The sequence below is a fragment of the Galendromus occidentalis genome, unplaced genomic scaffold (genome assembly GCF_000255335.2).
Source record: "Galendromus occidentalis unplaced genomic scaffold, Mocc_1.1 scf7180000076381, whole genome shotgun sequence".
In the NCBI taxonomy this organism is placed as follows: domain Eukaryota; kingdom Metazoa; phylum Arthropoda; class Arachnida; order Mesostigmata; family Phytoseiidae; genus Galendromus; species Galendromus occidentalis.
In genome coordinates, this window is record NW_003804370.1 from 719,807 (window position 1) to 741,405 (window position 21,599).

General features: G+C 51.0%; 3 protein-coding genes across 3 annotated transcripts; 1 reads left to right on the forward strand and 2 right to left on the reverse strand.

Annotated features, from left to right (window-relative positions):
• The first annotated feature begins 2,076 nt into the window (after window positions 1-2,076).
• Lrr47 (Leucine-rich repeat 47) lies at window positions 2,077-3,713 on the forward strand. The gene is made up of 3 exons (XM_029113175.1): window positions 2,077-2,314; window positions 2,391-2,563; window positions 2,657-3,713. Exons 2-3 carry the CDS (start codon window positions 2,403-2,405, stop codon window positions 3,711-3,713), a joined length of 1,218 nt encoding a protein of 405 aa, XP_028969008.1. The 5' UTR covers window positions 2,077-2,314; window positions 2,391-2,402.
• A 1,125-nt stretch (window positions 3,714-4,838) lies between these two features.
• mxt (Eukaryotic translation initiation factor mextil) lies at window positions 4,839-7,321 on the reverse strand. Its single transcript, XM_029113176.1, has 7 exons — window positions 7,150-7,321; window positions 6,704-6,999; window positions 6,230-6,578; window positions 5,987-6,058; window positions 5,813-5,873; window positions 5,061-5,703; window positions 4,839-4,973 (listed from the first exon to the last, which is right to left on the reverse strand). Exons 1-7 carry the CDS (start codon window positions 7,319-7,321, stop codon window positions 4,839-4,841), a joined length of 1,728 nt encoding a protein of 575 aa, XP_028969009.1.
• A 6,123-nt stretch (window positions 7,322-13,444) lies between these two features.
• On the reverse strand, window positions 13,445-15,621 carry LOC100909199 (uncharacterized). The gene is made up of 6 exons (XM_003738964.1): window positions 15,466-15,621; window positions 14,657-14,890; window positions 14,415-14,584; window positions 14,194-14,310; window positions 13,983-14,104; window positions 13,445-13,866 (listed from the first exon to the last, which is right to left on the reverse strand). The coding sequence occupies exons 2-6, from the start codon at window positions 14,885-14,887 to the stop codon at window positions 13,859-13,861; spliced, it is 648 nt and encodes a 215-aa protein (XP_003739012.1). The 5' UTR covers window positions 14,888-14,890; window positions 15,466-15,621; the 3' UTR covers window positions 13,445-13,858.
• Window positions 15,622-21,599: the final 5,978 nt, after the last annotated feature.

Below are 21,599 nucleotides of genomic sequence, written 5' to 3' on the forward strand. Positions count from 1 at the left end.
TTGGACGAGATCTAGCGGAAGGATAGGACGACGTAGCACAGTTACGAAATACTTGTCAAACTGTCTCTTTCTTCATCAAAGCATCGAAACTAACGAGCAAACAAACAAACTGAATGCAACTCAACAGACCCATCTACCAACGTCTTCTACTACTGATTGAACTACTTCTCGTACAGCATAGACGACAAACAAACGAACGCATCCTGAGATTTGCAATCTTCTAGCAGCTGCAGCAGCTTCCACTGAGCACAACCACGACACGAAATCCGAGCAAAATCACAAAATCAGATGAGAAAATCGAATTATCACCAAAGGACAAATAACATCAACAAACGAGCGAACACACCAGCCACTCTTTAGTACCACGAGTACTACAGTTCACCTTGTATTGACATCTCCAGAAGCAGCATGAGGGTCTCCTTATCCTCACAACACAAAGCTCGTCGCGTGAGGTGAGGGACGCCGTCATGTGTAGAACATCTGAGTCAGCATAATTAAGTAGCTAACCTTGAACCTAGTCCTCGGCTCATTTATTCTTCTCCTACTCTTCGCCTATTTCTCTCTCTCTCTCTTTCTATCTATTTATCTATCTATCCTTGCTTTGGTTCATTGAGTAATTCGCTCTGCACTCCTCGTCATTCTCGGAGAGTCGAAGAGCTCTGTTGCGTTTCACGCCGATCACACATAAACTCTCGGAATCTGTGCTGTTAATCTCGTAGCGCCTGTCATCTCATTATTTGGCAACTCTCGTACTCGACGTGGGAAATTCAGATAAACCAAACCTGAGACCCGACCGATTGGATTATCTTCGATACACAGATATTGATATATCGGATCGGAGAATGCTACTCAACACCGAAAAACACGGGTTCACGGACAGTTTTTCAACTATTTGAGAATGAGTCACGATCGATACATAGCTTAATCTCGCAATCGAGTCGTCGAAATAGTCCGTCGAGTTCGAAAGCTCATGGATTGATGAGCGATTCCGCGACTCGGTTGGAGCCGTGCCCGAAGGCAGACGCTCCAGTGGGACAGCTCGATTGAGACGGTGTTAGCTATGAAATTATTGCTATCCTTGAAACACTCCCATGAATCTCCGCTTGATATCCCTACCTCTTCGTGTAAAAGTGAGCTAAAGTACTCACATAGAGACATGAATAAAGTCAGAAACAGACTACACAATCAACTGAGCTTGTTGCTTCTCTAAGGCTCCTAATGGCGACGACATTTACGGCTTGTAGTCATCACATTCCAGTCAGAACTAATATGCCAGGGGTCCCCGCAATCGCGGCCCGCCGTTCCTCGCGGGTGATACTTCATGAAGTACACTCCGAACAGTCCAAATGGAAACCACACAGCTTCATCCGGTCATCAATGATCCTCGCGGCTGATCGCATCTTCTGGGGTGAAGCGTCTCTAGGAGCGGGGTAGGAAGTGATTCGGTCCTTCTGTGAATCCTCGGACGTCGCTTGCGCCGTCCCCAAATCCGTCTTCGAAGTTCGAAAATGCGTCGTTTGAAGAGCCGGATCTTCGACGCAATTCGAACAGAGCGGACTCGCTCGCGTTAAGTCGTCAGAGAGGCCCGCGATCCGAGCAAGAAACAAAACGGAGGAGGGTGCAAGGCTGAGGATAAAAGTCTTGCGAGCTCGCCAGCGCTCTGTGTGAATATTCGATATGGAATGAATAAACCCAAACAAAATGCACACAGTTATCAGGATAGGTACCATAAGTTTTTTTTTTCTTTGCGTTTCGGTTTGGCATCGTCTAATTCTCGCGCCTTGGCTTGTTGATTCCGGATTATTTGATCTCCCGCAAGCCGCAAGCGTATGTCGAGCGTTGTCGATTGCATCAAGGTTGGATAAGTCGAAGCTCACGCCCAGTGTTCGAGAATTCTGTCGCTAAGGTCCCACCTGATGTCGACCCCCTGATCGCGACTTCAATGACGGAGGATACTCGCGGGGCAAGCTTGCATTCTCTTCCCGACTACCGGAGCAGAGAAGGCGAGTGAATCAAATTTCGCGCCAGCGCTCTCCTCTCTCCCACAACAAATACTTCTTCTCTCCTCACGAATCTGGCGGTCGACTGTAGTGATGAGATGAGTGAAGATGATCTAAGATTGAGTGCTCCTCACTGAACACATATCGGATGATTATTTGGTGCTCAATGCCTCCGTCGAGATCTGCATTAAGCTGAGGTTCCCGTGACCCTTCGACCCGCGGTGAGGGACGTGAGTCGGACTCAGAACATGATGAATTTCATTCTTCAAAACTGAAATTCCAATGCTCAACGTCGAACGTACTGCGTTTCCTCTGTGAGCTTATCGAAACTCGAAATTGCAAGCTCGTCGTTTCCTCGGAGTTGTCACCTTATCGATATCATCCTTCCAGAACGGCAGAAGAATGCGTCTCACATGCGAAGTGCACATAGGTTTCCGGAAAAGCGGCAGGCCGGTGAGGAGACTCGGTGCTGCGACGATCACAATAAGATCAAATCTGAGAGATTCGCGGGTGTACAATCTCGTAATTTCGACGAATAAACAGATTGAATGCGGTCTTTACAAGTGAGTGTGAAAAAGCTAGGCAAAACTCAGCCAGTCCCCATGAGACCAAAATAGACAGTTCCCTCTCACATGGCTCCCCGATCCCCTTGGCAGGAATCTGAAAATCAACATCGTGAAACTATTCACAAGTTGCGTGAAAGAGGGAAAAATGACGATTTCATTCAACGAACCCCCTCACGACGTACTGATCCGGAAGGCAACCGTGCCTCAATTGGAGAAGTTTTTGAGCATACTTCGCGCGATTGGGAAAGGCGAAGAAATCTCGACCCGCTTCCTCAAGGAAGCCAAAATGGAGGCTCCCCCTCCACGTGTGATGAAGATTTCGGAACGAAGTCAGTATCCAGTGCGGGGATTCCCATCTAGCCTCGAGAGACTTCACATCAACTGCATCAAATTGAGTCGGATACAGAAAAGTATTCTCGATCTAAGCAACTTGGTGGAGCTTTGCCTCGACGATAACTCCCTGAAAGCGATACCCGCGGAGATCTCCAATACGAGACTGGTCAGTCTATCCTTGGCGAACAACGATCTCACCGAAGTGAACGACATCTTCCTCGGACCTCTCGGACGAACCATCAAGGATTTGAATCTTAGCAACAATCGTATCCGACGTCTAACGTATTCGATAGCCCGGCCGAAATTCAGATCGCTTGACCTCTCTCACAACGATCTTCATGAGCTCCCGACTTTCTTCCAAGGTGGTCCCGAACTCAAGTTACTCCGCCTAGAAGGGACAAACGTGCGTCATCTGCCGTCGTCGTTCATGGCGAAGACCGCCAAGGTTGTAATGGCAGGAACGCATAGTTCTGAATTGATTGTTAAGTTTGATCGCTCAGCGAATTGCCCGAAATTGTTGGACCTTTGCTGTATCCGCATACATCAGACTTCCGCTGTGGTGGATCTTCCTTTCGAGTTAGTGATGCCAAGAGCTGTACATGCGTACCTTTTATCTTTCGTCCGCTGTCGCGTGTGCGGTCGCTTCACATTCCCGTCCGCGAATCGCAGAAGCATTGCTATCGTTGCGTATTTGGACTTGATGAATTCGTTCGAGTCACTCGCTGGAGACGGAAGTTCTGTCGGAACTCGACTAGACTACCTGTGTTCGGAGGGTTGCTTCGATTATTACAAACGCCGGCACGACCATACATGAACGAGCTCCAAACGTCCACACTGTGATGAGCTGTGTAGGGCACGGTGTTCTCGAAATTTGTCACTAGGTCTTTTATTGCAATTATGGAATATCATGATGAGTCGGTGACTTGTTTTCACCAGCACCAGCGAGCCTAATGAGCTCGGGTCATTAGGTCGGTCAATTATGCAGACGAGTTGTTTTCAAAGTCGCATCGAAATGTTAGTCAGAGAATTTCTTCCCGATACCTCCCCTAAATAGACTTGATGGCCTGATTGAAGCCAGGCTGGTGGGGTTGATACACTGTTTTCGAATCATGATTGGGCTCGTTACTCCTGTCATTCATATCGCTCTTTGGGAACTAGCGTGTAATCTTTCAGGAAAAATCAGAGCCAGCATCTGCTTCTGTTGTTCAATAAACAAACCCTATAATACACAAGTGATCCCGTTCGTTTCCGAAGGTGGAATTTCATTTTGACGTGACTCCAATCCAATTTCCATCGCTCCTTACATCAGATTTCGGTTTGCTGCTCGATCATCGAAGAATCGAAGTTATTTATTGCTCGAATAAGTTATTAGCTAAGAGACGTACAAACTACTCAGAGCTGAGGAAAGAAGTAATCCTCTGAGGGGTTCCGATATCGACAACGGTGACTCGCGCGTAGCAGATCCTCGCGGCCCATGGAAAACTCGTGTGGATAGGCTGAGCTATGGGCAGCGAATGACTTCGAAATAAATAGATACAACGCACACTGGACTAGACAATAATTGTGTCAGCGCTCGCAAGGAACTTTCGATGCAGTGCCCGCCCGCCGAAGCGACAGTGAACACATGAAACAAATCGAACAAAACCATAAGACAGCAATGAATCTTGGAACAATTTCAGACAGACGTTCTGAAATTAGATTATAAACATCAGATTCTATATTAAAGCTCGACCTCCCTTCATCAACTTAAAAGAAATACCGAAGACACTCTTTGATTCGGATAAGTTCGGGTGAGAGCCTGATTGCTGCATAAATTAGCTAAAGCTATGGCTTTTACGAGTGTGGATCTACCGCTTCCCGCGTTCCGGGATAACGAATCGGAGAATACAGTATTCTAGGGACCGGAGCTTGGTAGCACTATCAGATACACGTATCAAGATTAAGGAGTATCTTCGCTCTCATTCGAAGGCGACCGGCCCGGCGAGGTCCGGTGAGTATTCGATGACTGCTGAACACCAGTCGAGCGGGAAGGACTCCACTTACGGAAAGCCTCGACGTCAAACGTTGTCAGATCCTGCAAGGAGGGAACAAGATCGACTTGAGCTCCTGACCGAGACGAAACGTCTGAGCGTAGCGGAGCAAGGCCACTGAAATGCTTTACCTGGCGCATGATGACAACTGCGAAGTCTGAGTCGAGATCGTCGAGATCCTGAGGTGCTTTCTTGGTGAACTCCGAGGAAGCGAGATCCAACAGCTGATCCCTCGAGAACACGATCGACGGCTGTTGGTAGAACTCGTTCTCTCGATCTGGAGAATCCGAGGACCTTCTAGGATCATCGCGCCTGTAAGTGTCTTCGTCGCTCGAGCTGGTAGCGCTCCAAATATCTTGTATACGCTGCTGATTATAGAAGTGGCCGGAAAGACTATGGAGCAGGGAAGCTCCTTGTGGAGAGACTCGCATGAAGTTCGGATCTGTAACGCCCTGCATCATAGACGACGCGTTGAAATGTTGCTCCAAGACCGCTTTGGCAGCAAGAGCCAATTGTTGCTTCGGAGCACTTATTTTGATGCCCTGCACTACGAAAGTGTAATCTCGATCCGCCGTGGCGTCACTCGTGCTCAGTGAGTGCTGGAGAGGTGGAGGCTTCGGAGCAGACTCCTGAGGGCTCAAGGGTGCTCCTTGCGAAGGCGAGGTGGCCACCGAGTTCTCGTAGCTGCCTCCGCTGGAGTCGTCCTGAGATGATTGTTCACGGACGGGCGATGCATTCCGTCTGATGGTTTCTTCGATCAGTTGCTTCGCTTGTCTGGAAACGGAGGAGGGCTCAAAATTGAAGACCGTCAAATTTGCCGAGCAAGAGGACGTGGACACCTCGGCTCTGGGGCTTTCCAGAATAAAAAAAGAGGTCTACTCACGAAATGCTTTCTTCGGTGGGGCCAGTGATTTGTACTAATCTGTCCCTTGCTCCAGGGCTCACTGGAAATTATCGACATGGTCTTTAGAGGAATGATTGATGATCACTAATGGGATCGTAGCCGTTCCTTTCGGCTCTAGTCAAGTTAGTACGCATGCGTTCCAGAAGCGTGTACCTCTTTGGAAGGAAATCACGGTTTCACTCAATTCCTCGATCATGTGCACCCTTCGGCCTTTAATTCCCATCACTGCGAAAAACGTTAGGTAAATAATGACTCCAGATGTGAAGGCGGTCTCCCGCCTAGTTCGGCCCGGTTAATATTGCGATGGATGCAGCCAAGGAACACCTTGATACCCTCCCGGAAGCCATCCCAGAAAAATCGGAGGGAACAGAAAACCACTCGATTCCGCTAGCATACCTTTGCCTGAGTCGGCATTCCTGATGACGACCTCATCCTTGAGGAAGTTTCGACCCGGTACCTTGGAGGGCTTTCCGTACTTTCCCGAAGATCTGAGGACTTCGCCTGGCATGAACGGAGGTTGAACTGCTTGCACTTGTTGTAAGGGCACGTTCGCCAGAACGTTAGGTTGTACACTCTGCATCGTGGGCCCGAGTGGAAATTGAGTGAGTGGGATGTACTGAGGAATGATCATAGTTGCTGGTCCATTGGCTTGCACGAGAGGCTGCTGGAAAAGTGGGGGTCCCATGACTCCCACCTGACTAACAGACTGGTTTTGGGCGATCGACGATACCGAACAAGTCTCGGGCTGGAGGAAGTCGAGGCCAACTTTAGATTTTCCCGCGGAGAATTCGGGAATATGATCCTCTGATTTGATTTTTTCATTTCTCTCTCGTGATTATCTTGGAGATGCAGCGACGCAAGAAATGGTACCTCAAGTTTTTTGTAGTATTCGGCAACATCGTCGGTCGGCCTCCACTTAAGGCATCTCAGCTCTAGGATCTCCAACAATTCTGTCCTACAAGTCGCATCCAAACGGTCGTCCCGAGCGGCGGATCTCAACGTCACCATGTAAACATCCAATTGATCTTTGTGACTGGCGTCTATGTGAGCACCTCGTAATTTGAGTAGTTGACAAACCCGCGTGACCAACGCGGTAGTGGTCGTTTCGAAATTGCCATTCGAGATATTCACGTGCAGATTCTCCAGCTCTCGCAGGACGTCATCCTCTGGAAAACAAACGGAGCATTCTAGATCCGCGCCCAATCGGATCCCAAATCTCGCCGGGACATATCCGGCAATAGATGCTCCGCACGCGACGCTCCGACTTGCGAGACTGCCGAGGAGCTCACATTTCTGAGAAAACTATCTTGACTCACCATTGATGCTTTCCACGTTTGCGTATGTGAGTGCTACGGGAGAAACGAGAGGCGGAATATTCTCTGATTCACCCGAAGAACCCAGCTTCAGAGGCCGCGGCTTAGACAGCTTCTGAACGCATTTCACCGACGATGAGGACTTCGACACTTGGAGCGGGGCCGCCAACGACATCTTGTGTCCGCCTTGGGATTTCACTGTGAACAATCGACTCGATTAGCTCATTGACTGCATCGGAGTCTTCCGCACGGTTGGAGCAGGTGCCGGCAGCGGAAGACGGGAGACCCCCGGGTCGGTGTCGGAGCCGAAGCTCCCATTGTTGTTGTAATTTCGAGTTCGAGGATTCCGTGCGCGAGTATTCCCCACGACCTCTTCTAAGGCAACATTTTCCCGGTGTTCTCGAGTGCCGCTCTCGTCCCATGATATACCGATGATGCCTGCTCTATTCGGTGAGTTTTACAGTCCCCTGCGAGGACGCTATTTTAGACCATCAGCGGGGAATGTGTAGAGAGTTTACGACGTTTCGATTCTATAGCACTCGTTTCGGACTGTGTCGATCGAACACACTATCGAGGTGCTTCTGTGATCGACGGCGAATACATCGATGCTCATACCGTCAAAATCAATAACGCTCCAGACCCATCGGCGGTGACCCGGACTGGAAGCCGAACCGCGGCGACAGCTCCACTTGACACAGTTCTGCCAATGCTCAAACAGCAGACTCGCGGAATCAGGAACAGGAGTTCTCCCGGAAAATCCTATAATTTCAAGATCACGAGGACAAGAGCTCGCGGAAAATATATGGGTAGTTTCTTTCGCTGCGCATGGGAGCTGCGAGTGCAGCTGTCATTCGGCGCAAGGATCGGAGTAGCTATAGCGGGTCCTGGAGCAGCGTCTCTTTTCCCAGGCAGGCTAGCGCCCGACCTACGGCTTACCCGCCGCAGGATCGGAGCATACCGCTGCGCATCCTCACGCTTTGATACTACCCATCACAGACCCTATGTAACTCTGTGATATCAGATGATAGAAAGACACCTGACTCCGCCAGATGATACGAGAGGGTGGTCCCGAGTGTGCCGATAGCATCGCTACGCGCCGACTGTTTTCGCGAGAATGCGGCCAATTCTCACCTGAGGGTCGAGCGGTGCGCTTCCGACACGGAGAAGAGCTCCCGGGTCCGGAAAAATTTGATATCAGGTCCTCAGAATCCGCATCGGACCGCAGACCAAGATGTCCGGTGTGGAGAAATGACGACAACAGCAGCGCCACCAAACACACAGCGGCGGGACGGAGAACCTCACTCCGGGTTCGTGTATTCGAAAATCTGCCGGGAAAAGCTCTCCCTCAGAACCTCAGGGTATCGTTTGAGGCCGATGGGAAGCTCTGTAGGAGTTTCATCCATCTATATGTCCAAGGATCCGGACGGTTCTGAGAGCGCCGAGCGATCACTAGCGAGGGCGTCGACGACCCCGGCGGCGGTGTCGGCGGAGCCAGCGCGTGTATAGGTAGCACTCCGCGCAGGTGAATAATTCCAGGCAAGGCCAGGACAGAGGTGTGTCCCCTGTATTCCGAGTGATTCTAATCTGATCTTGGAGCATCTCGCTTCGGGATTCCGACTCCGACCCTATCTTTGTCCCCTCATGGAGATCCTGGAGAAAAGTCGACGCTTCGGCCTGTGAGCGCGCGGCAAGTCCCCGTACGCGGGAATATGGATTTCGTGTCGTTTTCGTCCCTTCTCCAGATCGGGGTTCAGCTGACGTTTCACTCCGTCCGGAAACGCTCGGCTGAAATCCGAGCTCGGCGGACGACCAGAGAGTCATGGCGGTGCGGAGCTACTCCTGAGTGAGTCACTCATACGCGTCATAGCTCGAGCAACATTGAGCTCCGCATACCCAGCTTGAACTTCGATACTCGGCTACCCCCGGCGAGAGTAAAGCGTTCCCATTCGGTTTCGACAACACCAGAGACCGCACTTTTGACAAACGAAGGCAGAATGCTCAGACTCTGGATCGATTAGGTCAGGGCAATCGGACATGCTTCATGTAGGGCGTATTTTTACAATAACTTCCGCATATGCTTGTGCAGCCCCATCCCTCGAGGAGGAGTTGAGGAACAGTTTCATCCGCGTAAGCCCGCACTGATGACGATGACTTGTCGAATCGAATCCGAGCGGGTTTCATTCTCGGGTGCTGGACGCGGTCTGACAACCCCCACCTAACCCCTTCCCAACTTCTGCGAAGGGCCTTCGGAATCCTCGAAGAGAGACTCGAGGCACGGAGATGTGGTTGATTCGATTTGAGAGGAGAATAAACGATCTGACATGGCGTCAGGATGGAGAACGATCCCATCGGGGCCCTGCCCGAGGTCGCACACACCGATCAGGCACTCCGGTTTCGACAGAGTCAACGAGCCACTATTCCGGATCTTCGACTGGTATTTCTGCATCCCTATCAAACTGGGACCGAACGCAGTTACGTGGCAGGAGCAGCCAAGAAAGTTGTGTTTGGATACCATAGTCGCCCGAAGCTCGAGTCTGTAATGCTCTTAGTGAGTGAGCTGAGGTCCCCTATCAGGACGGAGGCCATAAGGGCTCCCCGTCAGAATTCGCTTCAAGGAAACACTTGTCGATGCGCTCTGCTCTTCGGGGAGATGATCGACAGCATGACCTTGAGTTGTGACCCCGTAAACAGAATCTCTGTAACGGTCAACCACCGTCCGACCTAGTGAGCAAATAGGTCACAAAGCGGTCCGCGCGCAAAGTTCAACCACCGCGCGGAACGCATGATAAAAACCGAATTCATGGACGTGGGGGCCGACCTGATGCCGGTGTTGTCAATATTACCGGAATCCAGGGAACATAGATCCACATAAGCGGAAGCACTCTGCCGTCCCAGGATGGATGTAACGATTGGAAATTCTGGTCTCCGACAGTACGGGATGAGCCCCTCAGAGCGTGAAAGCGGCGGCGGCGGCAAGCGGGTGAGGTTCCAATGCAGCAATGCTACGTGTCGGGAGCCCAAACCTCCGAGTTCGGATCGGGAGATGCTCTCAGGTGAAATTTCAGGTCGAGAATATCTTGAGCTCTCGAAGCGGATCCCCGAGGAGCTCGGAAACCCATACCCAAAGGAGGCGCCCGGCGACCCGACACAGTATGCGCCCTTTGATCTGGGACCCTTACGACAAGACATTATGCTGACGGCGGACAACCTCTGGCATGGATCGTACCACGGATACTTTTCTCGTTCGCCTGTTTCCGTAATTTCCCCGGAGCGCTATTATCTCGAATCGGGGTCCTTCTCGGAAGGTAGGGGGTCCTTGTGTTCACAGTATCGTATGATTAAATCGGAGTAACCGCCGCTATTGATACATGGTATGCACGGCGCGCTTCCAGCGAGCGGAAGAATTATTCCGCTCCATGGGATGTCGAGGAGAAAAGACGTCTTCCGTGTGGTCGCGAGCCTGCGGAAACCTCATCTGCCAGCCCTTGTATCCTCAGACGCAATGTGCTCCCGAAGGAAGCGAACGAGAGCGAGTCTTGGTCCGGGCAGAGACCAAGCACATTCAATAATTAGCTATAGGAGCAGAAGTCGTTTAACACTTGGCGAGAACCTTCCGGGAGTATTCTGGTCATATAGAACTCCGGAGAACCGCGGAGCATCGTTCCTGGGATCGGGGGAAAGCCGCTCATGCTGCAAGGAATTCGCCGAACAAACCGGCGAACGATAGCGTGGGGTCCCAAATAAAGGCAAGGGATATGCTGGCAAATCGGTGGCAGCACTGAGCTTTGTCGGTCCTGATGGCTGATACATCCTCACCGTCAGATCCGGGAGCTTCATGCAACCGAGGGATCAGATCCTCTAAGCCTCCAGACGTGCCGCAGTGTTTTGGTGCATCGCAAGTCTATTCGGCCAGGCAAGGTTTACGCTGAATGGTACGCTCCAGATGCTCGACGTCAATCTGGACCTCTCTCTCTGTGGTAAATTATTCACCCCTTCATACTCTGGCCGATACCCTCAGGTACGAATCCTGACTGCTTCAGCGACGATACATAACTTGTGGGCCTACGACACGGTATCAACTGGGTCCCGGAATGAGGTCAATTGCCCTCTCCCTTTGGGGAATCTCCAAAAACGCCGGCACCAAACTCATTCGATGCCGGAGCGGTGTTTGCTGTTAGAGAGCATGGTTTGGCGATTGAAATTCCGGAAAATTCTGTCGGATCCTCGAAGTGCCCCAATTTCACTTGACCAGATCGTATTGCTTGAGTGAATCTGAACTGTCTGTTGTGGTCGCGATTCGAGAGGCCGGCTTTCCACTGCGAAATGTCGGGCTCCGCGGTGTCTCGCAACATGAGATCCCTCCAACGATTCAACCCTACGGAGATGGGTCTAACAGGAGGCTGGAGGGAAATTCCTCTCTCAGCGAGTGATGTTTCCGGGGCGAGAATTTTCGATCGTCCAGGTGGATACGTGAAACACGACTTGATTTTTCCCAGAGCTCCTGTCCAAGCGGTGGAGGATAATCTGAACAAATGGCAGAGGAACATGGTTCAAGACCTCCAGAGAAACAACGGAAGGGTAAGTTTCTAGTTTTCGCCAACAATCCTGCTCTAGCGTTATCAGAAACCACACATTGATGCGGAAAATGTTCCTCCAAAATCGACACGCAATAGGAGTGGAAATAAATTTTCGGTGACCGATTGCGAAAGTCTCATCCAAGCCGTCGCCTTGAAGTCATCCCCTGGGGTATTAGACCGCACTCCGCGAGGAATAAGCGCCCACGATTTCCCGGCGAGACACAGCGATTTTCTGCCGTTCATTAGTTGTGCGTGGGCTGTGTGAAACCTCCCATGAAGGAATATTCCTCTGGCCAGCGACAAGCCCCAGCGAGGGGCTCGGCAAATCACGCGGTGGGCTGACAGATCTTACCCCCACACGTTCTGCCGATTCTTTTGAATCCCCGTGCGCGACAGGATCTTCCGTTCGGCGACCACAAGTGCGCCCCGCGATGTCCGCACAGGCTTTAATCCTCGATCTCCTACGGGATGTTGGAGTATTCACACCGGCATATGAACCTCTGTCCGGGTCGAAAGGCGTCGAGGAGTTCTACAGGCTCGAGCTACAGATAACGAGATGGTTTGGGTGATTTTTCCCTGCGGCAGACGAGCCCGCCCCCGTGATATGTTCGTCGAAAGCATTCCGATGAACATCAGACGATCAGACCGCGGTTCGGTAGCACTTGGCGCCCACTACGAGTGAACGCCATGACTCATATCCATCTGAACAGCGACTCATCTTTGGATGGGTTCATGGGAAATTCCTTCCTTCCAAGACTTCCAATCCGGAATATGATACATATATACAGTAGACTGCGCGGCTTCGCTCACATGCGACGGGTACTCCATTCTGCGAATTAATCTAGGGCGCTCCGATTTTTTCGGATGGGACATCTGCCGTCACAACAATGATTAAGAATAAGCATTCCGATATCATCATGATGTTGAGACCGGAAGTCGGTATCCAGGTGGAACACGTAGCTCTCGGCGAGTTAGTCGCCATATTCAAATGTTAATAAGCGTCGGCGAGATTTAATTCGAATCAATAGAATTCGATGACCGTCAGTCGTCCCGTTTCTCATCGAGGATTCTTCTCGTGCGACCCAGTGTCGTAACTTTTTCGGAGGCACGGAACTTTGAATGCAAGCTATGATGCTGTACACCGGCACCAGACACCTCTAGAATAGAGGGCATTATCATAATAAGTCAGTCATAGCGATCCAATCGTTCATGGCCGAATAGACTTGCCCAGCGAAGCTACCTGTAAGGAGACACAGTGGACGGCAACGGGCTCCGAGCATTGGCACCACGATCGGCCAGCACAATCGGCTTACCCGTGAATTAGGTACGATCGTGCAGCTTTCGGTCCATCTTTGGAGCCTGTATGCCGGTCTGACGTAATGTGGCGTGCTTGAAATGCACTGATGCGGTTCCGAACACAGGTTCTCATTGTTCTGAGGTATGGCCTTCCCCAAGCGAGCTCCAGCTCGTGTAAGCTTTTGGACTCCTGAGCAAGAAGCGACCGCCTTCATGCCCTTCAAACACCAGCCGAAAGTGAGTGTTTTCTCGAGAAATATTCCCTCTTCCTGCGAATGGATGGCGACGTCCCAGCGATAAGCATGTTGCTAAGCGAACGAAATCTTCACCCCACAACATGAGCGCGAATTCATGAGAGTGTGGCGAACTCTCGAGTGGGTATATGTTCAAAGAGAAGTTCTGTCCAATAACGGCCCTCCTCGACCATTTCAGTATGCGTTGAGCTATTTATTTGTCATTCGAATTCAATTTTCTGGCTCGCTACAGAAGTGCCGAGTCAGCAACACCGGTCCCGAGAAAACAAGTTCACTAATGATATCCAACGATGAACCGAACGTTAGGTACTCGCACACGATGCGAGCTCGGTGGCGCCCTCCACGGCCCCGACCATGATTACATCTGCGATGTTTGGTGCCTCCAACCACATGAGGGAACTAGTAGCCAGGCTGTGGGCTTAAAATACCGACGAACTCTCCGGAGTCGAATGCCACGGGATCAGACATGATGTGAAGATGCTTTCTCGATAGTCGTGCTCGCGGCACCCCGATTCCGTCCGGCATTACGAAGGATTGGAACGGTTTCTGATTGGACTTCCTCTGTCATCCTTCATGGAGATCGAGCTATCTTCCTGCGGGTAGGACGTTGATCAAGAGAATTAGAACCGGGACATCGAGATCCCAGGAATGAAGAGGAGAACCGAGTATAGTATCCGAAGTCGGGGCATCGGAAAAAGATTCAAGATACCCCTGTTTCGAAGAGGTGTCGGCTCATTTCTAACTCTCGGCGCTGCTTTAGAAGCGGCAATTGACGTCGACGGTTTCTTGCCCGACGGGGTGACGCATGAATTGACCCGAGTCAAAGAAGTGCTGCGGAAATGAAATGATGCTGTGGTTAGCAAAAAACGCTAGAGATCCCCTCCGATGAGCGAGATTCGAGCGGAGGGTCTCGCACCTACCTGGTCTTCAACTTGCTACGAATCGTTTCTTTCATTTGTTTTGATTCGGACGGCTCCGGACTCCGCATCTCGTATTCCTTTGCAGCCTCCTCCAGCGCAACCGCGAAAGGTTTTGGGCTGCGGAAGGAAATGCAAATGAAATATATAATTCCATCAATGGTTTGAATATTTCAAATGCGGAAGAAGACAGAGCTCCGGGAGATGCAGCGAGGCATACGTACTCGAGAGCCAGAACGGTGAAGTCGCCGAGTGCGTCAAGCGGAACTCGACTCGCATCATCTCCGAGGATTTCCAGTATCCGGTCTATCGACTCAATTTTGTCTTTGTAAGTCTTGATCGCCTCTTCTTTGATGTCGGTAAGCGACGGAAGGCCTTGAATGACTTTATCCAACTGAAAAGTAAATTGCGTGAAATAAACTCAAAATTGAGCGATCGGGACAACCGAAACTGCAACATCTCTCACCGCTTCACTCGCAGCGATTCGCTGGCGACCCTTGAGTTTCGTGAACTCCACTAATTCTTCGACGTCGTTCTCTTTCTGACGGCGTCTCCGAGTGGCTTTTCCGGTGGTGGATTTCGACCTATCCGGGGTAGCTTGGACCTCGCGAATCGATGACTCGACAGTGGTCTCGCTGGCAGATGATCTCGCGACGGACATGTCCAATATGGAGATTTCTGGCGCTTTCCGCGGCATTTTCTGCGAATTAAACATCGAGTCAGTAGCTTGCCCGCAATGATCCCTTTTACCGAGGTAAACCGCTCTCCCGAGCGGAAAACATGCATAGAGCAGGAAGCGTCGAGCATCCCTATACGACCCGTGGCATCCTGCTTGGCGAAGCAGTATGTACTGTTCCAAGTCAAAGATCAAATCGACGAATCGTTCCTGTGGCCTCGCGGATGATTTCGGAGGTTCGATGAAACGATTGAACCTTAAGACCTGGGCAACTTCAGACCGCCGGACTGTCGTTAATGCTGTCCAGTATCTAAAGCCCGCTCTCTCAATGGCGAACAGCGTTCTCTTCGGCATTTAAGAGCTCAATCAGCAATCTCGCGAGTTCCTTTGGGATCTTCGATCGCCACCTCCCATTCTTCCGATCCAGGACGCGTGCGCCCGAGCGACCCCGGTGTGAGACAATTACCCCTCGGATCTATCACGAGAAAAACTCCGAGTTGTGCCCGAGTTGAGCCGAGTCGAAGAGCTCGTTCATCATTAAGGACTCAAACGGTCAGTTAGCTCAGAAGAGGGACTGAGTGGGCGAGCTCGGTACTTACGCTTTAATTTGGCTTGTATTAGACGGGGAAGACGGGGAAGACGGGGAAGACGGGGAAGACCGATTTCGGCAATGATAACAATGATTAATCTCTAGATTGCTCTCCTTTTGAGTACTAGAGTACAATTCTTTTTTTTGGCGCCGACGACGCGCAGACGACACAGCCCTCAACAACAAAGCAACAACAACATGACAGTGACAACTCCGACCCTCTCCCTTTCGCTTAAAAGAAGGCGCGAACCTTCCAGGGCGGGAGAGCCGCGGCGCGGATTGGCCCGCAAATCGTCGTAGGACACTCCCTTCCGCATGAGTTCACAAGCATTTCTGATCTCGCGTGACTTGGTCGTCTTCGATGCAATGTCCGATCGTATCATAGGATGGCATAGCTTGACCAAGATGTAATGATCTGACAAGAACGAGTGACCATGAAGACACTTCCCCGTCTCTGCGGGGTGTTCTGCGAGGAAGGACGTGATCCTTAAATACAGTCACTCAATGGGCGCATGAGGGGGAATGAAGCAAAAGGGGGGAGGAGCTTCACAGTGGAATTGTTCCATCGCGGGATTGGTGGGGTCAATGTCGACGATTCCGCGGCCGCAGCTCCCCGCATCGGAGGCTCCACCTCCTCTTCTCCGGTCACCTTCCTGAATGCTATAATCGTGATTCATCAATATCAGTAGTCTTGGAATTCTGCCGAGCGTACGGAGTATGGGAGGAATCGCGACTGAATCCGTGTGATCATAGCACTGCCGAATCATGCAGGTAGGGGCACCTGGCTTACCGCCCGAAAAGACACTTCTAAGCGAAAGATACAGTGTGAAGTACATTCAGTCGAACATGGTCGAGTACATAGGGGACTACATCTACCATGGCGGTCGATGCAATCTGACAGGTGTACGACAGAGTCACAAATGGATTGGGGAAATCACTCAAAAATCTCAGTCACTCATGCGCGTACCTTACGTGTATCAACACCAGAATTGACAGGGGCGTTGTATCAGTCTCGAATTCCAGATTAGCGACCAGGCTTCTAGAGAAGATCCCCGGGGATGATACACGTCCGATTCGTCACAATCGAGAACACCGATCATTGGAGTCGCATTCAGACGCGGCCATTCCGGACAGCAACGCTTATGAAAGGGTCCCGCTCATCGTCAGAGCAAGTTGCCTGATTTTTGCGTATACCGCTGCTCAGGGCTTCTAGAGACGGGAAATCGCGCGCCGCCATCCGGAGTTTTTCCGAGCTGGACATTGCTTCTCGTCTCGGGCATTGCTTTTGGCATAGCCCCCGAAGACGAATCAAGAGAGCGAATGCACCGAGGTGGATCAAGGCCGAGTAACTGCTCCCCCGTTAAGGAATTCCATGAGTGTATTCCTCCGGCAGCGTGATTCTGAGGCGGTTTTCCATGGGGAAAAAATTCACTTCGCAGTGAGCACGTTTACGCGACAATTACTGGAGGCGCTAACCACTCGACCGCCCGACGTCGGGTATCAACCGTTTCCTGCCGGTTGTTTGTGCATGGAATGGACTCGGATGAGACCCTGATTCTCCAAAACTCTCGCAAAAAGGATCCACTCGGTCCAGTTGTTTAATTTTTATAGCATCTGTTGCTCCGGGAACGGTTCTGTATACGCTACGCTCCGTTCATGCTTCCATGAGCTTCACTCGGAAAACTCCACTGTCCTTGGTAAAGAGATATTCGGCGAATAACCTGTTGGTCACGTTGTCAGACTGAGGGTCACCCGAGCTCGGAAATAGACTGCGTAAGAGCTTTTCAAGCCCAGCTTGGAAAGCACTCCCGAGCTGAGTCCCATCGAGGGGAATACTGACGTCGCGTCGGAGAAGGTTGCAGTTGATCATCCTTCTGTCAGAGCACGAGGGAATGAGCTCTTCGAGTGGAGCCTCCCGTGCATGCGAAAAACTCACTGCCCAGCAAGTCAAGTCCCATTTCCGAAAGGAGTCCTCCCGAGCCGCTGAATGTCGTCCGGCGTGTTCGAACAGGGATCAGCTTATCAAGCGGTCTTGTTTGAGCATGCCCATGTCCTTCATACATTGATTCCACTCCGGGTGCTAACGCCTGCTGCTTGTCGAGAGAACACTTTATCCTAGGGTCGAGCCAGTCACGTCGGGGGCGTGGCGAAAACCCGACGCAGCTCTGAGCGTATAGCACACCGAGTGCACCACGGCCAAACTTATTTGAGCCATGCTACTGTACCTACTGCTCGTCGCCGCTTACCCAAGCCAAGTAATTTCTCGTCGAAGCTCACCGAGCTCGTTTCGCTTCAGAGGTGCCTGAAGGTTTGCAGACGACAAGTGATCTTGTCAGCGTGTTTTCCGAAAGCTGATTCCCTTCCGGATTCCTTTCCGAAGAGGATCGGAACGATCGAAGAGAGCCGGAGGTGAAGCTTCAGATGCTGGGAGTGCTCTGTTCACTGTCAAATTGATCTTCGATCTCTATACTCGATTTCCGTGAGCGTAGAAACCTATCCGTGGTGGTAATCCATTCTTCAGCTGTGTCCAGATTGTCCGGTGAGTTGATCGTGGATTCAGACGCGAAAACCGTCAGGTAGGATACACAATCGTCCCCATGTCGGACACCTAGTTTCATCGGAAGTTTCAGAAGAATCAGAAGTACGCCGTCGATGGAGCTGTACGGCTTCTGTTCCCTTCAGTTCTTGGCTCTGAGCGCACACTCGACCAGTTCAGAAAAACATTCAGAACGTTCCTCATGGTGCATTGGGGTCATCATGATGGTACCTGACGCGAAGCCAAATCACTCGGGAATTCACAATGACCAGCGCGACAAGCACTCTTGCGGAACCTCGGTCGTGGCTTTCCGGCACCACAATCGGAGTTTCTGTCCCCGGTGGCTTCTTATCGCTCCTAAGCGTCGAAGCTTGAATTGTCCGATCGATCCCAACGCTGACGCCTGCCTCTTATTGTTCCTGAAGATCATTCTGTGGTGGATCACACCGCCAGGAAGATGCCGCCAGTCTCAGAAGGATCCCCGATCGAGGGTAATTCTTTAGCAAGTTTACTCCTTGTTCTCTGGTGCCGAAGCGAATTCCCGCTCTTCCGAATCTTCATCACCGACTCCCTTATCCTGGAAGGGTGAAAGCAGGCTGAGAGTATGCTCATCGAGTCTCCTATGGATACGGCACTTTTTTCTACGTCGGGAGCTAGGCCGCTCGGACGGGGATTTCCCGATTCATGGCAATATTCTCCGGATGTAGGGCTGCCGCTATGATCACCAGGAAAGGACATGACGTGCAGTAGATTCTGTTCCGGGATTAAAATCATATTCCTTATCCATTCCTCGTGAATCGAAAATTACATACATATATATTCCTCAATAATTGGGAACCACGGTTCTGGGACTTTGTTATGAGCGATCAGCCCTATTTTCGAGAGACTCGACGATGAGTTCGGAAAATAAACTTGCATATTGGTAAGCCCGTCACGCGGACGGATTCTGAACACGTCAACGCCTCATTGAGCCGTTCCAGTCCTTCAAACAGCAGACCAAAGTGGGTGACCAAAAGTTAACTGAGCTCGAGCGTGCCGGTGTCGGGCGCTAATTTCCAAAAGTCATTGCCCTCCAATACAGATGAGTGAGATTATGATGGCACGGCAGCGTTCTTAGCGCTCCATCATTGTGAGTCGAACATTCATGCGAGAGCGCAAATGAGGGCCATCGAACCGATTGACCGGAGCGAATTACGCAAGCGAGATTCCGTAGAGCTCAGCTCAGGCCCTTGCACCTTGCGGTCTGACTTCCATTAATCCTCTAATGATCGGATCCACGAATCCACGTATCTTGGCATCACGCTTTGCAACAACCGGAGCTACCTAAGTGAGCAAGAGAAAGTGTGGAAAGAGAAATCCACGAAAGCGCTCAGACAAATGTACGCCAAGTCGCTATGGAAGTTCAACAGGTTTGAGGTGACTAAGATACAATGGAAAGCGACATGTGTGCCCGCGCTAACCTACTGCAACTCGGTCCTGACAGCATCTGCGGATACGCGCAAGAGGTTGGAAACATCGCAGAGGGAAGCAGGCAAATGGGCTCTAGGGCAACCCACCTTCAACATAGCCTATGAGTTTATTGAGGGAGAACTGGGATGGGCTTCCTATGAGAGCAGAGAAGCCAAAGTAAATTCTTTACTTTGCTAGACTCGAGCGAATGCCGAGCTACCGGTGGCCAAAAGCCATCCTGGAGGCAATGAAGACATGCAACATCTTCAGTGAGGCGTACAAAAGAATGAAACACCTCAGCAGACTGTATGAGTGCGAGTTCGATGAACCGCAACATGTGGAATCTGAAGAACGTCACTGGAGAGCCTTCCGCAACGATGTGAGCGACCGCATCAGAACATTCACTGACAGGGAATGGAGGGAGAACATGGAAACCAAATCGAGCCTGAAAAGATACAGGCAACACAAAATGAACAGGGGCACAATCGATCATGTATATGACAACACAAGAGGGAGTACCCTCCTGGCAGGGGCCCGAGCCGGTTTCCTCAACACAAACTCCTTCAGAGCCAGGTTCGAAGAAATAGATGGAAAGTGTGAGCGGTGCGACTGCCACAACGAAACCCTGGAACATGTCATCATGGAGTGCGACGAAGAGAATAGCTCTGAGCCAGAGATCCGCAGAAGACTAGGCCTACACGAAGACTCAACACGGGAAACTGTAGAGCGAACAAAAAGAAGTCTAGAAAGATGGGAGCGGGAGACGAAGAGATATGTCCCCTGCAAACGTCGGATCAACCAACCTATAACCAGCTGAGAAGACTCGCCCCCGCGCATGGGGTCTCCTGGTTACAATGTAAACCTTGTAACACCAGGGATGGTTAATAAATCAATCAATCAATCAATCAATCGGTGTGCGTGAAGCAGTCTATATATAAATTATAATTTCCGTATTCGATCAGCAAGAAGAATCCTGTACTCCGTTGTAGCGCGGTATCCAACGAAGTCTCAAGTCTGACAAGATTCCGCCGCGACCGGGTCCGGACAAGCCAACAGTAGGCTGGGAATGGCCTGTGAAGGCTGAAAGACATTTTTTCGACGAAGATTTTCCAACCCGTAACGCCGCGAAATTCCGTACTCATGGCGGAAGCCAATCTGCCGGGGTGACTCGTTGAGCTGTCCACACGCGAATTGCTCCGATCGTTACAGCGATTACTCGGTGGATCTAGCCGCAGTCGAGACATCCAGCCATACATTGATCCGAGTAGTCATCTATTTATTTTCGACCATGTTTAGGCTTGAAATGAGAGCCGCATCGAGCTGGGTACTCGTTAAGACGCGTCCTTGGCCATAGCCTTGCCCTCTCCCAGAGTCCTAGAATTCCTCCTCCAACCGCGAGGACCGTATTCTCGTAGAGTTGGTCCATGAGCGCTCTGTGACTTTATCCGCCAAGAACTATTCCGTTTCGATTGCTTGACTCCAAGTGGCGTGCGCCTCGTACTTTAGCCGAGAATCGTCTGACATCAACGATGGATACGAAGGAAGAAACGATGACCATCATGGAAATTATTTTATACTTCATGTTCGGCGTCCCGATTTGAAAAAGTTTCGAGTCGGGAATGACTTCATGCGCGAAGCTCTTCGATCGACTCAGGAAGTATCGTCCACTGGGGATCCACCAAAGACCGAAGTGCTGTCTCTTGAAACATTATGCCGCCCTAATTCGAGAGCGAAAGAAGAAGTTCAGCGTATATGGTTCTCGGTCTGTGACAACGCGCACACGAGCGAATCTCTGGTGGGCTCCCCAACACTCTCTCGAGCTCGCGGGACAAGGCCGCTCGAACAAACAAAGTAATTCCTCTTCTCCAAGCGAAACTGAGAATGACTTCACTACAGTCACCGGGATGACCCTGTGAGATGTTCGATCTTCGACAAAGCTTCTGGAGACCGGCGAGACCATCTGGAGAGCTCAAACGCATCTCATTCAACACTTCACCGAATCCGATCGTTGTGACCATTACGAGGAATTTCATTTTCGTCGACGATGACGTCTGACTCGTGGACGAGCCGGCGGCGTGGAAACCGTCTTCCACGCTACGATCAGTGCCGCATAGGTGCGGGAAAATGTGGAAAAGTTTCCGGAGCCACCGCTCCCGCCA

What these genes read in the sequence shown, in the direction of transcription:
- Lrr47 (XM_029113175.1), top strand. Translation starts at nt 2,403, where the DNA reads ATGCGTCTCACATGCGAAGTGCACATAGGTTTCCGGAAAAGCGGCAGG. An exon ending in ATTGAATGCGGTCTTTACAA is followed by an intron (nt 2,564 to 2,656) that starts GTGAGTGTGAAA and finishes TCCCCTTGGCAG; the next exon opens with GAATCTGAAAATCAACATCG.
- mxt (XM_029113176.1), bottom strand. Translation starts at nt 7,321, where the DNA reads ATGTCGTTGGCGGCCCCGCTCCAAGTGTCGAAGTCCTCATCGTCGGTG. An exon ending in AAACGTGGAAAGCATCAATG is followed by an intron (nt 7,000 to 7,149) that starts GTGAGTCAAGAT and finishes TTTGTTTTCCAG; the next exon opens with AGGATGACGTCCTGCGAGAG. An exon ending in CAGTTGTCATCATGCGCCAG is followed by an intron (nt 4,974 to 5,060) that starts GTAAAGCATTTC and finishes CCCTCCTTGCAG; the next exon opens with GATCTGACAACGTTTGACGT.
- LOC100909199 (XM_003738964.1), bottom strand. Translation starts at nt 14,887, where the DNA reads ATGCCGCGGAAAGCGCCAGAAATCTCCATATTGGACATGTCCGTCGCG. An exon ending in TTCACCGTTCTGGCTCTCGA is followed by an intron (nt 14,311 to 14,414) that starts GTACGTATGCCT and finishes TTCCTTCCGCAG; the next exon opens with CCCAAAACCTTTCGCGGTTG. An exon ending in CGTAGCAAGTTGAAGACCAG is followed by an intron (nt 14,105 to 14,193) that starts GTAGGTGCGAGA and finishes TCATTTCCGCAG; the next exon opens with CACTTCTTTGACTCGGGTCA.